This window comes from Rhinolophus sinicus, chromosome 8 (genome assembly GCF_057876585.1).
Source record: "Rhinolophus sinicus isolate RSI-liver-muscle chromosome 8, RSI-T2T, whole genome shotgun sequence".
Lineage (NCBI taxonomy): Eukaryota > Metazoa > Chordata > Mammalia > Chiroptera > Rhinolophidae > Rhinolophus > Rhinolophus sinicus.
Genome location: NC_142508.1, coordinates 16644727 through 16660071, shown reverse-complemented (window position 1 = coordinate 16660071; position 15345 = coordinate 16644727). Strand labels below are relative to the sequence as shown.

Below are 15345 nucleotides of genomic sequence, written 5' to 3'. Positions count from 1 at the left end.
GTAGACTGTGAACATTGTAGAAATTGAGAGGAGGGGGAGCACCTCCTCCAAAATATAAAAATCAGCTAAAGTTTCGGTTGGTTGTGATAGAGACTAGAAAAGCCTTGATAGGCTTATGTACAAATGATTTCCATGGGGCTGTACGGTGTGGTGGCTGAGAAGAGGGTTCCAGGGTCCCCTCGTTTGAATCCCAGCTCTGCCACTTACTAGCCATTTGAACTTGATAAATTTAACCCCTGAGCTTTGGTCTCCTCATAGTTAAAATAAGGATAATCTTCATCACATGGAATCAATAAGATTCAATGAGATGATAATATATATATAAAACTCTCCACAAAGTGTCCAGCCCATAGTTCGCTCTTCAGGAATCATAGTTATTTAAATTATATTTTAAGATGTGTCTATTCACGATGGCTTATAGTGAGAAGAGATTAGAAACTAGAAGGCAGTTAGAAAGCCAATCCAGGTGTGATGTGTTAAATGCTTGGAAACTAAAGTAGTAAGAATGGAGATAAAGTGACAGGTTTTGAAGGTCCATGGCCAGAACTAGGTGGTTGATTAGATATAGGAAACTGAAATGCGCATACACACACACACACACACACACACACACACACACACACACGTCCTCCCAGAGTTCCCCATTGAGTCCCTGAGTGACCTGGAATTAAAACCTTTTTCTTAGCCCATTGAACCATGTTGCTTCTCAGTCACACAGAAGTCTTCCTTGACTCTTCCCGCTTTGGCCCAGTCCCATTCCGTCCTTTGTGAGAGGACGCACAGATCAGTGTCCTGAGAGCCATGGCCAGAGTGACAACCTCCCTCTTTTGCCAGTAACTCCTCAGTATAGCATGGGGCCTAACTGGCCACCAGTAAAGACCAGCAAAACTTGTTTTAATTGAGCCAGCACCTCGGATATTCCAATGAAGTGTGAGCGTCCTGGGAACTCTGTACATTGTGGAAAATATGAGGCACTTTCTGGCTCCCTTTAGTGAAGGACCAGGGCTTATTTCTAAAGGCTAGGATGGTAATGGTTTCCCCTGAGGACTTATTAACAGTCTGTGCAGCTGAGGTGGCTCCAGTGTTTACTCCAAAGGAAGGAGAGCGGGTTCGCTGTGGCACGGAGGAGGAGTAGAGAGATGTTGAAATCTGTTTGCAATCAGATGGTTCAGCGCCCCGAGGAGGACTGGGGGATGGTGTGTTGCAGCCTCTGCTGGGGGTGAAGAAACCAAGCCTGGCAGCAAACACCTGCCTGTAGCAGGCTCTTAGGAGAACATCGGGGCTTTCTGATTCCAGGAGAAGCAACCCATTGTCTAATGACAAGAGGACTGGACCTAAGACACACATCCTTGGTGTTTGCTTCTCTGTGGGATGAGACCCACTCCCAGCCTCTCCACAGGATTTGTTTCTGGAAGTCATCTTTGTGAAAAGTACATTAAGAAGTCTGGTCTTTGTTCCTATGGTAACAAAGTGATTCCGTAGAGCTGTTCCCTTCTAGCCTGTGTGTTTCAGGTGCAGATGGGACAGGCATGGTTCTCTAATAAGCACCTGCCCTCTGCTGCACTGTAAACAGATGTGGGCACAGAGTGAGAAGAGGCAAGCGGCATGGAATGGCAGGTGGGGAAGAAGGCCACAAAGGGCCTCCTTCATCTGTTAGAGAGGAAAGGGGATCAGGACGCATGCAGGACAGACCTGTTTTTCAACCATGCTGTTAAGAGTTTTGTATAGCAAGTCAGAACAAGGGCCCTGGGCTGACGGCCTCTAGCCCACCCTGCCATTATAATAACCCGAAGGGGTCGGGGGAATTGTCATTGAAATATCTGGAAACTCGTGCATTTTAATTATTTTCCAAATACACAATATATCAGCACTTTTAGGAAGGAGATGGGGAGAGACTCAAAGTGAACAAAGGAAGAACAGAGCATCGCAGCTCCACAAAAAAAAAAGAAGTAGAGCTATTCTGCCTAAACAACCAGAGAGGAAAGGAAGTGAAATCATTTGGTTGTTACAACACAAAGATTAATTTCAAGTTTCAGTTTGTTGGGGAAGCTGCCCTAGACTTACAGTCCCTCTTAAACAAGTCTGTCTGCAGTCAATACAGTCCCTGCATATGGAGATACATGATAAATATTTGTAGATTGAATGTACAGTTGCCCTAGTAGGAATTTACACTGTGTTGTTAACACCAAGACAGTTTTTAGTGGGTGTCTACTGTGTATAGGGCCGTGAGTCAGTGCTAGGAGGAAACAAATGCTTAAGTTGATTCCTCTTCTCAAGGAATTTAGAGTTGCTATTCTCTTGCTGTGAAGACTTTGCTTAAAAAAATAAGTGAACCGTATTTTTAAAGAAAAATTTGCTTTTACCTTTAAAAATAAAATGAAAAGACTTCACTTAAAATTAGAGATATTATTAAAATAAAATGTGGCTTTAATATATAGACTGGTATTTATTTGTCCAGTAAATGGGATGGACAGCCTATATCAGACTTGTGAATAAGTTTGGACACTTGCAGATAAAAAGTTGATGGAAAGTTCTCATTTATAACTGGTTGGGGAATGACTTTTGTCAAGAAATTGAGAAGTGGTAGGTTAAAAACATTTTAATCCCTATTCACCTTTTAAGTAAAGGTGATCTTTTTCTAGCAGTATAGTTTGGTCATGTCCTATGAAGTCTAGTGTAAGTGGTTAGAATCGATTTGGAAATAGGCCTGCCTACCATAGGAGTCACCAAAAGATCTGCCCACTGCTGCTTTGCCCTTGACGGGACGAAATAACTAACCTCAGTGACCTGTGGACCTGTCATCCCCCTCGCACCTCATCCCTCGTGTCCCGGATTGCTTTAGGTTGTTGCTGGTTCTCAGCCTTTCTTCTTCCTTAACATATTTTAGGAAGGTATTAAAGAAAATGGCTTTAAATACAGAGGGTGCCAAAAGAATGTATACGCAGTTTAAGAAAGGAAAAAAACTGAAGAGGAAAAAACTATTAAAATTGTAATACCATGAATGACACTAGCATTCATTTGGTGAACGCCATCTTTTGAGTGAACGTCACACTACACATTACTATGTAATTCAATTCAACTTCGAAAAGTAATACATAGATACCATCTCTTAAAATGTTCCATTTTTTTGACCCCACAGTATTTAGCTCTTCAGACATAATAAAATGGGTGCGATTGGGTACAGTTACACTTTCATGTCAGGGCTTGGGTAGCTGCCCTCTCCGTCATCACCTGTGAAATTCCACACTTGTAGGCACGTGTCCATGATGTACAAGAGGGCGAGGACATCACCTTTGATGATCATAGAAATAAGATTATTGTGAATTGTGATTTAAAAAAATAAAAAATGAGTGGAATGAGCAACCGCTGAGGTAACCTGTAAACATAGATCCTATTTCCATATAAACAATTCTCATATATTGCTTCCTGCTTCAAATACCACACAGCTGCAGCTTTTTCCAAAGAATATACTTTTCATGAAGCCTCAGGTCAGTGTTAAATATTTTATTATTAATCAACCTGTAAAGTTGGCTGGTAATATTATTGACACAAGTTTCTTAGAAAAATATTGAAAGTTAAGAATCTAGGCACTAAAAAAAAAAAAGAAAAAGAATCTAGGCACTAAATAATGCTTCATTTTATTATCTCTGATAAATACTTATGAAGCACTTTGAAATTATTATCTACCATGTAAAAGGTAAAGAATCGCCTTAGTAGTAATTCCAGGTCAAGAGTCCCCTTTGGCTCTAAATTCATGCTAAAGATATTATGGAATGACTGGTTGTGGGTATCAGATCACCAAGAAATGTGTTTCAACATAGAGGATTATCTTAATTTTTTCATGGGTTGTGTGTAAAATCTAGGACTCTATTCAGCTTTTTGCTCAGCTTGAGTTACATCCCCAAATTTGTAATGAAGGAAATAAATTTGAAATACATCATAATGACCTAGAACTAAGTCAAAAAAAGCCTACAAATGAAAAGTTTCCATAGCTAAATGACTATAAAAAGGAGAAAGTCAGCACTTTTGCATTTAATATATTATTTTGAGTAAATGTCAAAGAATATTTACATGGCAGAAACAATAATGTTAGGTGAAAAAGGTGGTCTGTAAAACTGTGCAGTATAATCCGGATTATTATCTGTTTAAAGTTGTGTTTAAGACGAGAAGGAAATAACTTATCTCTGTATGATTTTTTTTTTTTTTAAGATTTTATTGGGGAAGGGGAACAGGACTTTATTGGGGAACAGTGTGTACTTCCAGGACTTTTTTCCAAGTCAAGTTGTTGTCCTTTCAGTCTTAGTTGTGGAGGGTGCCGTTCAGCTTCAAGTTGTTGTCCTTTTCAGTCTTATTGTGGAAGGCGCAGCTCAGCTCCAGGTCCAGTTGCCGTTACTAGTTGCAGGGGGCGCTGCCCACCATCCCTTGCGGGACTCGAGGAATTGAACTGGCAACTTTGTGGTTGGTTGAGAGCCTGCGCTCCAACCAACTGAGCCATCTGGGAGGCAGCTCAGCTCAAGGTGCCATGTTCAATCTTAGTTGCAGGGAGCAGAGCCCATCATCCCTTGCGGGACTCGAGGAGTTGAACTGGCAACCTTGTGGTTGAGAACCCACTGGCCCATGTGGGAATCGAACCGGCAGCCTTCGGAGTTAGGAGCATGGAGCTCTAACTGCCTGAGCCACCGGGCTGGCCATATTTTTAATTTTTTTATATTTAGTGAAATTTTTACAAGTTTTCTACATGTGTTGTATTCTCAGAAAAAATGACTTTTTAAACACAGAGACACAAAAATTTAAACGCAAGACAAGTTATTAGAAGGGGAGAGTTTTCTATTTAACGAGACTTTTCTGTTCGTCTGGTTTCTTTTACTGCTTCCCAGAATCCTCTTGGTGACCAAGAAGTCTTCTCCAGGGGAGTGATATTGTCAGTTGCTCTACTTGTCTGCTGACTTTCTTAGACCAAAGTGACACTGTTGAGTTGGGTACATGTTGCTTTGTCCACAGTCATGACACGTGTACCCTAACCAGTCCACAGCCGCTCGCCCATCCCCACCTCTAGCTTGTGATTGTGAGACGACTGCCTTCATTATGGCAAAGTCTGCAGCTTCAGAACAAAGCTGAATCAACTGGTTTATTCGGTGTCAAAGCCAGGACTTTGTCCACCTATGCCAACCTCAGTGACACCACCTCCTCTACTCCCTCAGTATCTGCAAAGTGGTATTTTTCGGGTTGTTTTTTTTTTAATTCACATTTTAACATCACTGAAATTTATATGGTAAATTATAATCTTAACAATTGTCAGGAATTTTTCTTTTCTTTCTTACAAAATAATAGTATATTTTATAATTCATAACATCAAAGAATCAATAAAAATGGGTATTTATGCACAGAGTAAAAGCATATAGTGAGGAAAAGAAGGAAAATGGGACACAAACTGCTAGAATAGTACTCACTGTGGACATGGTTAGTATCTTTCTATTCTACAGAGTGTTTACTTTGCAATGAAAGCAGGTTTTTTATTATTTTATTGTGTTTCTGCAGTCAAGGAGTTTGGGCTCCTAGTGATAATTTTGTATTTTCAGTCTTAATTTAGTGCTGCGTGTGTGTACTGTGAGGCAAAGGGAAGAGTTGGACTTAGTCAACCATTACTTTGTATTTGAAATCATAGATCTAAACCAAATTGTTACTCTTTAATGTTAATTGAATAGCATGTCCAGATTGCTGACTCCTCATATTATCGTCCATCCTTGGCTATAAAAGGGCAGTTTCAGATGTTCTGCCTTGTGCTACTATAAAGAAAGAGAAAAAGAAGAAAAACCTTGTGATTGACACCCAAAATGGCTTTTGCACTGTGAATATGGATTTGAGCTGCCACTGGGACTTTCGAGCACTCAGTTGATACTGGTAAAGAGACTTATAATGAGTGCCTTTTGTCCTCAAACCTATTTCCTAGGCTTAAAGAAAATCTCACATTAGCTTTGTAAATAGATAAGACTTGGGATTTCTCTAGCTATTTTTATTGTCATTTACAAACGACTGTGGCTCTATCCAGTAGTATTGGGATCATGTATTTGCTGGTAAGCTCGCAACCATGGAGTCAGTAGAGACATCCAGGGAAGGGGCAAAAGGATGGTTTCTCTTGCTGCAGTGCTGTACCTTTATTTGACTTAACACGTCCCCCTCTCTCCTGTTCCTGTACCTGCAGCGAAGCTGCCGCCCATGCTGTCGCCACCCTGGCCGAAGCCACCTTGCAAGGAGGTGGACAGATCGTCCTTTCTGGGGAAACTGCAGCAGCCGTCGGAGCACTTACTGGAGTCCAAGATGCTAATGGTAAGAGAGCATAAATATTTTATTGAATTTCTTCCCTGTTTCCACTTCAATCTTCATGACATGACTGACAACAAACCCTGCAGAAACAGGTTGAGCTTTGATTTGAGCTTTTCTTTATTGGTAGGCAACTGACGCCTCAGAAAATTCTAGGAGCCTCTGATTCCTTTCGCTAGTAGGAGACTTGGGGTTTCCTGTTAAAAAAAAACACACACAAAAAAAAAAAACACCAATGAGAATGGCTACCTAACTGAATTGAATTGCTTACTTGAAAAGTGACTGTTTTGCTATGACAGCACTTGCTGAGGGGTATTTTAAAATCTGCTGCGGGGTACATATTGTCCTTCCTCTCCTATGGGGCAGATCAATGTCCTCTGCTGTAGCAGAAACTCTCCCATGGGCGGGTACATCACGGTAGCATGGAAGTTCTGTCTGGAGAAAGGCCCCACCGTCTCCCCACAGGGTCAGCCAGCAGGCTGTGATGTGGGTGCTTTTCTGGTCAGTGCTGTGGGTTCTGCTTCCTGTTACACGTGGCCTCACCAGGACCTCTGGATTTAGCCAATAACATGCTACCACCGGCCCTTCTTTCCCAGCTCTTGACTTCCCAGATATTGATGATATCCTGAATAAACACAAGGGATAAAGTTCATAGAAATATGGTGGCAAAAATTTACAACTTCAGCCCAGCTCTTTGGATTTATTTCAACCGGCTTTGGGGGTCAGTTACCAAGACTTGGGCTGCCCAGATAAGTGCCCCAGAAGTGCGGTGCAAAGAGGACCATCCCTGTTCTGTGAGATGTATGTGGTTGTGCGTTAAACTTTAGAAAATATACACAGAGGGTGCCAAACAAATGTATACACAATTTAAGAAAGGAAAAACTGTATTAAAATTACACTGATGGTAACCACTTTGAGCACCTCTTATAATTGCAGAAGTCAAATGTGACTTGTATTCATCTTTTGTTATTGATTTGTATTATTGAGTGTTTTAATAGTTTTTTCCTTTCTTAAAATGTATATACGTTTTTTGGCACCCTTTGTAATATATATATGTGTATATATACATATATACACATATATATGTATATATGTGTATGTATGTATATACATATATATGCACAGTGTTAAGTGGGTCAAATTAAGTACTCTATGTTTTTGTTTTGTCTTTTTCGATTACAGTTGGCATACAATATTATCATAGTTTAAGGTATACAACACAGTGATTAGACATTTCTATAAGGTACTCGATGGTTTTTGGAGATTTGTTGCATAAAGTCCTGAAAAGATGATAGATAATAACATACATTTATTTAAGCAGAAAGTTCCTTAATGGCGTTAGTGGCTAAAAAAGAAAAGTCCCTGGCACCTTTTTAGGGTAATCCCTAAGAATTGAGTAAGATTTTAGTTGGAAAAGTATTTGAAGAAAGACACAATGCTGTGTCCTCCTTTGGAAGTGGGAAGAAGCAAGTACTTCTGTCCCCCAGAGAAGAATAACAAAAAATGTAGAACACTGTGGCTTCTGAGAATAATTTTATTCAAACAAGCAAACAAAGAACTAGCAAATGCTACAACTATAGCCTGCTTTTTCTGTAGGGGTAAGGGCCTCCCTGAACTAACTGAGATATAGTTTATCTTAGCCAGAACACTGCAGGATAAAGGGCGTCTCATAGCCGTGTATGTTCCGCATGAAAAGGACTATGGATAGAATTAAGGAAAACCTCCCTCTTTAGCTAGAATCCTACCCCTATTTTCTTACTGTTTTCTGTTTCTCACCTAAATCCTGATCTACCTTGAATGAAAGGTAGGATATCTGGCTGTGTGAGATTCTCCTGAAGTGCAATTGCTATTATTCACTGTAGAACTGCTAAAAATATTAGTGTGGGTTTGATAGGAGACCTTGTTATCCCTTCTAATGGTCTTGACCTGACTGGGCGAGGAGAACAGACTGCTTTATAGTTCTGGCCTCCTCTCCAGCCTCACCTTTTCAGATGGGTGAATTTGTAGGTAAGTGTAAGGACCCTCAGGCCAAGTAGACCTGTTCAGCCATAAAGTTGAACCACACCCACTACTGTTGATTCCTGGAAGCTGCCTCTACTCAGTAGCTTTGGGTTGTGTGAATCAGTTCTATCGATTTCATAGTGCTGGCTGCATTTGTGATAAAATTCTGGTCTACATCCTAAAAGCCAGTGGTTCCCCAAACCCAAAGCGGGCCGTCCCCAGTGTGTGACTGCTCACACATGCTAAACTCAGACTTGAGAGGTGGGGTTACCACCTTCTTGGTGCAGCTTCTATATCACCTGAGACCGTGATGTTGTGCCTTATCCCAGCCATTTTAAGTGAAGACTGATTGTTTCATTTGTACCTTGGAAATCCCAAGAATTAATCTAATATTGTGTATGACCCAAATAATTCTGATGCTCCTTCCATCTTCCAACATTTTTACCCATAGTGCTATAGCATTTACTCTGGAACTGGAACCACATTTTTCCCATTTAACCAGCTCATTTGGTATCTAGCTAGAATTTTAGGGATTCTCTTTCCATCATTCTTTCAGATTGTATCATATTACCAATGTTTGTCACTCCTGTGATGACAAGCTTTTGGAGTGTGCCAGTAGATCCACGTTTATCAGGAAGAACCAGATAATAGCAGAACAAGTTGCTATTTAGAAACGGACACTACTGGGGAAAAAATACATCTCAGATTCCAGAGTAGGATTTAAATAAAAATCCTAATAGCAGATGACTCTTCTAAAAGCAATTTGGATATTGTTCAGACCTGTGACAGTTTCAGCATCTTCTGTGATGGTCTTGAGGAGATGAAGAACCGCTATGTGTGGAGCTTGGTAGAATGCAGTAATAACCAGGGAGAGATGGCTGGGGCAGGGTGAGGGTATGAAAGCAGTATCCTGCACGACACTGGTTTTCAAGTTAAAGATAATTACCCATGCATGGCAGAAGTTCAAATTCCAGGTCACCAAGGCAGACCTGACAGAGACTTTGAGCCCTGAAGACTTCCCCTTTTTCTGCTCCATACCCCCCACCCAACACTAAAAGGACTTGGGCATTAGCATTACTTTATTTCATTTATGTTCTCACCATTTTAATTGCAGTAAATGAGTCTTTGGTCTCTCAGGATGGAGTTTCATGGTTTGGTACAATTTAAAGATGTTTATAGGTGCCTTTCTTTTCACTGGAATTAGATAGAATTGCCTTAGTCTGGGAAAAGCCTCTGGGTGAGTTCCTCTTCTTTTTAACACATTCCTCCCTTTTCCCCCATTAATGTAAGAGTTCATTTTTGAATCGTTGAATTGCCCGTTGGTTTCCCTTCACTCTACCATCCTCTGTGAGCCTAGAACCCGCTGTGCTAATGAGCACCCATGAAGGCGCGCTCACACAGGCTTGAGGGGCTGCGTGGTATTCACCTTTCACCCTCCCTTGCCACCCACTGTTAACAATCCTCAGGGAACCAGATCTACACATCTTTTCTCTTCCTTCCTATTGGCCACCTCAGAAGCGCTCTTCTGTCTGAGACCTTATTGCACATTCATGCAGCTACCTTTCATTCCTGAAAGCTGGATTGGGGGAAGTAATACAGATAACCGAAGTCCTTAGTCCATCAATAAAGTGAATGGTAATCATGTGCTTCAGCTGTTGTCCCACCAAGCCTCTTACCAGAGCACTTTCTTATGGCTGGCACTTTCTAAAGTTGCCACAAGAAAAAAGGGGGGCATAGCATTTACTGGGGGTTTTTTGATCTTTTGGTTTGGTTTGGATTTTGGGGGGCCCTGATTTACAAAAGTTATCCATAATCCTACTACATAAAATGTTAATATTTTCAGTTTTTGAAATATAGCCTTTTTTTCTCCATTCATAAAATTTTGTAACCTAATTAGGTCGTGTCTACTATTTTGTAACTCGTTTTGAAAATCTCAACCATTTTCATGTCATTAAATATTTTGTAAAAGATCATTTTAATACTACTATATCATATTAACCAATCCCCTATTGTTGATAATTTAGGTTATTAATAATTCTTATAGTAAAAATAATACTGTTTATCTTCTGGCCCACATCTTTGATTCTTTGCTGTCCACGTAACCTGTACTTGCTTCAACTTCCAACGGTACTGTTGAAAGTAGTTACCCCTCACCAACATTGGATAGGAGCATAATTTACTCTTTTTGCGGGGGCATAGTTAGTAGGCAATAAGTTGTATCTCATTTTAATTTGCATTTGTTTTATATTAGTGGTAGATATTTTCACTTTTTTTCTTCATGTTTTTATCTACACGTGTATATTTTAGTATTTGTTTACTCATGTTCTTCACCCTTTTTTCTTTTGGAGTCTTTATCTTTCTCTTACTGATTTGGACAAACTCTTCGTATATTAATGATGTAACCTCTTTATTGTGTATGTTGCAAATCATTTTTCCCAGTTTGTTTTTATTTTACTTCCATTACTTTCACTTTTATTTCCTTAGCTATTTTTCTTTTACCTTCATGTTTACATAGGCCCCAAATCAGATAAATATCTAACTAGATGCCAGTATTTCTGTTGTCTCATTTTTTATCTTAAATACTATAAAATATCTGGAATTTATTTTAGTATATGGTATTAGGTAGGAATCTGAATTAATATTTTCCCCTACATAATCTAATTATTCCAGCACAATTTATTCCATAAAAAGGTTGAAATCCATCCTTTCTAAACTCATTTGAAATGTGGTTTTTACCATAAGCAGAATTCCTAAATAGACTGTATGTGGTCTTGTGTGAGGCTCTTCTATTTCCTTTCATCTATTTGTTCTGTTCTTTGTATTGTGATAGTATTACAGTATACTATTAGTATTGTAGTATTATTAGCAGTTTGTGAAAGGCCTGTCTGCAAACTGGAAAAGATTCAATCAAAATTCCAAAGAATTTCTTGGAGGAGTTTAATTTTTTTTTTTTTTTAATTTTGTTGGGGAATGTTGGGGAACAGTGTGTTTCTCCAGGGCCCATCAGCTCCAAGTTGTTGTCCTTCAATCTAGTTGTGGAGGGCGCAGCTCAGCTCCAAGTCTAGTCGCTGTTTTCAATCTTTAGTTGCAGGGAGTGCAGCCCACCATCCCATGTGGGAATTGAACCAGCAACCTTGTTGAGAGCTCGCGCTCTAACCAACTGAGCCATCCGGCCACCCCTAGTTTAATTTTAAAGCTTACCCACACCCCAATAAACTTTAATTTAAAAAAAAAAAAAAAGCTTATCCAGAAGAATAAGGTTTATTTTAGCCATTTTTTAAAAAATCGTACCAAGCCTTTTAACAGAACTGCTAATAAGATATAAAATTAACTAATATAAATTTTCTCCTCTCCTACCCCAGCTTTCCCTGGGGTAGGGGACATGTAGCCTTTGATTATACAACGGCTATGGTACTGAACAAATTCCCTTGGTGAATTTCTAATAACACTATCCTGGGAGCATTTATTTTTGGTTTAATGATAGAGGCTATGTTGGTTTTATGTGTACTAAACTATGATGATGGAGAGATTGTATTTCAGTTGAATGGGTTAGGGGATTGGGCGACTTACGCTGCTGAGGATCTAGCTTCTAGGGAGCGTTCATCATTACAGAGATGGACCGGGTGGGAAGCAGGTGAATTGGATAATGCGACTCTGTGCCCACGATGGTTCTTACTTTCTCAGACAATGACAAACCTGGCGTGCCTTTCTAGACTAAGAGACTGTGGCTGTCCATTCTGTTTGTTCAGAATTCTGTGGGGGCCCACTTCTTGCACTTTGAAATTTTAGTTTCCTTTTTTTCCCCAACTTCTTCTATTTCGTGTTCTGTATTAAAGATGATAGTGGGGCACTCCCCCCCCATGGAGTACTTTGAGATAGAACATCAGCATTCTTTTCCACTATTGACATTGTATTCTGTCTCTCAATTCCATTGTCCCATTAATTTTATTTCTTTAACTAACATTTATATAATGCCCACTATGTACAAGCAGTCTGCTAAGTGTTTTACATGGATTAACTTGTTTAAAACACAAAATAACCCTATGAGGTAAATATTCTTATCCCCATTTAATATGTGGGGAAACTGAGACACAGGAAGCTTCAGTAACTTGACCAGGTTCACACAGAGAGTAGAATTTGAATTCAGTCAACTTGTTTCTAAACCACTCTGCTATGTTACCCCCCTTAGGTATGACCTGGTTTCTGCCTGGACTCCACCAGTGGAGAGATGGCTGTCCCCTGATGTTGAACAAATAAGCGTGGGAATGTCAGGCCTTTCTCCTCACCCCTGCCACAGGCCACTTGCCACAGTGCCTGTCTGCCCCAGCTGTTCCTGATGGCTGTAGGGACACGCTGGTGGTTTCCTTTGCCGAGTGCTCCCCGCCCAGTAAGCAGTGCTCCCCTCTGAGCATGCTCACATGCCCTTTGCTAGCCTGCAGGGGCCCTGTGTGTTTCTCCAGTGGCAGAATTCACAGAACCAACCAGCTGGCTGTCAGACAAGTATTTTCAGTGAGAAGACCATGTTGTGATTAGTGAACATGCCTTTTTATTTTCATCTGATTGAGGAGGGGTGGGTGGCTGCTGTCTAGAACCAGGGGACACTGGGGGAGAGTAGATGATGTTCAGAAGGAAGTAAACCGAGCTGAAAAGTGGTTTCCTCACCTGGAAGCCTCTGTTCAAGCCCTCCTGCCCTTCAATTGATGCCAGGGCTCTTTCAGCCTTCCCTGTCTCTAGGGAAATAGAGACCAAGGTGGTAGGGCTGGGGCATGGGGCAAAGGGCTCAGGAAAGTGTATGTGTCTGCCTGGAGCAAGTTGGCAGCTAATTTGCTTCTGCTCCTCATTTGACCTTCCCCTTGACTCTGCCTCTCGCCCTGATGGGCTCCCCCAGAGAGTTTGGAATGTGCATCTTTGTCCCTCGTCCAACACCCAGAGACCGTCCATTACTTGTGCTGTCCTGGTTAAGATCTGGAGCCAGCTACCTTTCCATCCCCCGAATGAAGGGAAGTGGACCAAAGGGCTGGGTCTGCTTAAAAATTAAAGCTGATTACAAGGCATTAACATTATACTTACAGAAAGAGCAGCCCTTCCCATTCTCTTGAGGGCAACATGTCCCCCCTCTTTGTTCTGGCCTGGCCCTAGCCGCAGTCCTGCTGCTGCGGTTCCCCCTTAAGATTCATCCACAGAATTTCCTACAACTACTAACAGACCCCACTCAATCTTGTCGCACTATATATAAAACAAGTGAACATTTTACTCCCCATTCCAACTACCAAATCAAACCAAGTCAATTTTATAATTTTTTTTTTAATTCTGTCTTCCCTTCACACTGAACATATCTTTGCCTTTTTACCGCCCTAGTTTTCTTGGACCTTATTAAAAACTTTCTAAAATATGTGTTTCCCCAATTGCATTTCATCTCATCTGTGTTCATTGGAATACCTTTTTAAAAAATGGATCTTTTTAGCAAGAGGGATGTAAGAGTTGATGGATGAGGATAGAAACATGAAGTTCAGATAAGGCAGCAGGACTCTTGGGTGGGGTCCTTGCCTGAGAGATTGAAACACACATTCCTATTCTGCAAGGGCCTCCCGAGTGAGACAGGACGATGGAAAGGTCTTTTCTGTACTGATTATAAAAGGGTAAACCCAGCTGGACCCAAAGGAGGCAATGTGTGTGTGTTAATTTTCTATGAAATACTACTTTATGTGTATTATAAGAATATTAGGGCATCCTTAACTGAGGTCTGTGGACCCTGAGAAATTCGATACAAAAAGTTTTTGTGTTTTTCTGGGCTCTATAGCTTTGATCAGATGTACAAATAGATCAGAGACATCGCCCATCTCCCCACCCCCACTTCCCAAAAAAGATGAAGAACCTCTGCCATAGAAAGTGGTCGCTAGAGTCATTTAACTTTGTGGGTATCTGGTACAGAGCTGAGAATACAAGGTGGGGCAAGGGAAATGGGAGCCCTTGCAGGCCTACCTAGCTGGATCTGCTGAAAGCTGCACCACTACCAAGCTGTGTGATCTTGGGCAGGCGAATTAACATCTCTGAGCCTTAACTGTAAAATGAGGATAATGATCGTTCCATGAGGTAGCTCATAAGGTAGTTGTGAGCGTTAAACAAAATGATTCCTGTAAAGTGCTTAGCATGGTGCTGGGCGCATGGATGAGCTGGGCACCTGACATTGTTATCAGTGGCAGCATCCGTTTCCTCGCCATCGTTCTCCCAAAGGCATTAAGTTGCACAGAGTGCACGGTGCTGTTGCAGACCCTGCTTTCCTGTCTGCAGGACAGATCCACGTGTTTACCTTACACCAGGGAAGGGTTTGTGCTCCAGAGGTGAATACTATAAAAATGGGAATAGTCAGAGCCCTCTGTAACCTGGAATGAAGGAAATGGAAGGAACTTTGATCAAAGGTAACATTGTTGAATGGCTCCTGCATTAGGCCACGGCTTGCTCCTTGGGCGGGGACTGCTGTTCGCTTCCAGCGCGTGGGTTGCAGTGGTTAGCATGGCCTCTGCGACTCCTAATGGCCTTGTCGCCTCAGCTCTCACAGCTGCATTGTATTTCAGCTTCCATCGTGAAGGGAAGCTTTCTTCACTGTTCACGACTATCACCGCCGCCATCATCCTTCATTACTTACTCCATGTCCTCCTCTTCCAGCTCTTCTTTAAAAATAAGAGACGAAATGCCAGTCCTCGTCTTAATAAAGTATAAAATGCATCTCACATTCTTCCTTTTTTCTGTGCTCTTCATTCTCTGGACACATTAGTGTATGGACTTGTTCCCAAAAGTCAGTGGACATGTAAATGTTAAGCTAATTTAGGAAATATATCAATGTTACTCTCCCCCACCCCCCAAAAAAAAGTGCTGATAAGCTATTCTAGAGTGCATTAAATCACTGTTTGCCTCAGTATTTTAATTCAAGTTGAAGTAAATAAGTGTATTGAATCAAGATTTATTGTAAGAGTGCATTTTTAGTCCCCGTGAAGCACGATAAGAGCTTTAAAAGATGTTGCA

General features: G+C 41.0%; 1 protein-coding gene across 3 annotated transcripts in view; it reads left to right on the top strand.

Annotated features, from left to right (window-relative positions):
• The window catches only part of NRF1 (nuclear respiratory factor 1), a 117015-nt gene that overhangs the window by 82599 nt on the left and 19071 nt on the right, over nucleotides 1-15345 (top strand). For all 3 annotated transcript variants that reach the window (XM_019751370.3, XM_019751361.3, XM_019751352.3), the window contains one exon: nucleotides 6203-6327. In XM_019751370.3, the coding sequence (XP_019606929.1) occupies nucleotides 6203-6327 (125 nt within the window). The remainder of the gene's footprint in view (nucleotides 1-6202; nucleotides 6328-15345) is intronic.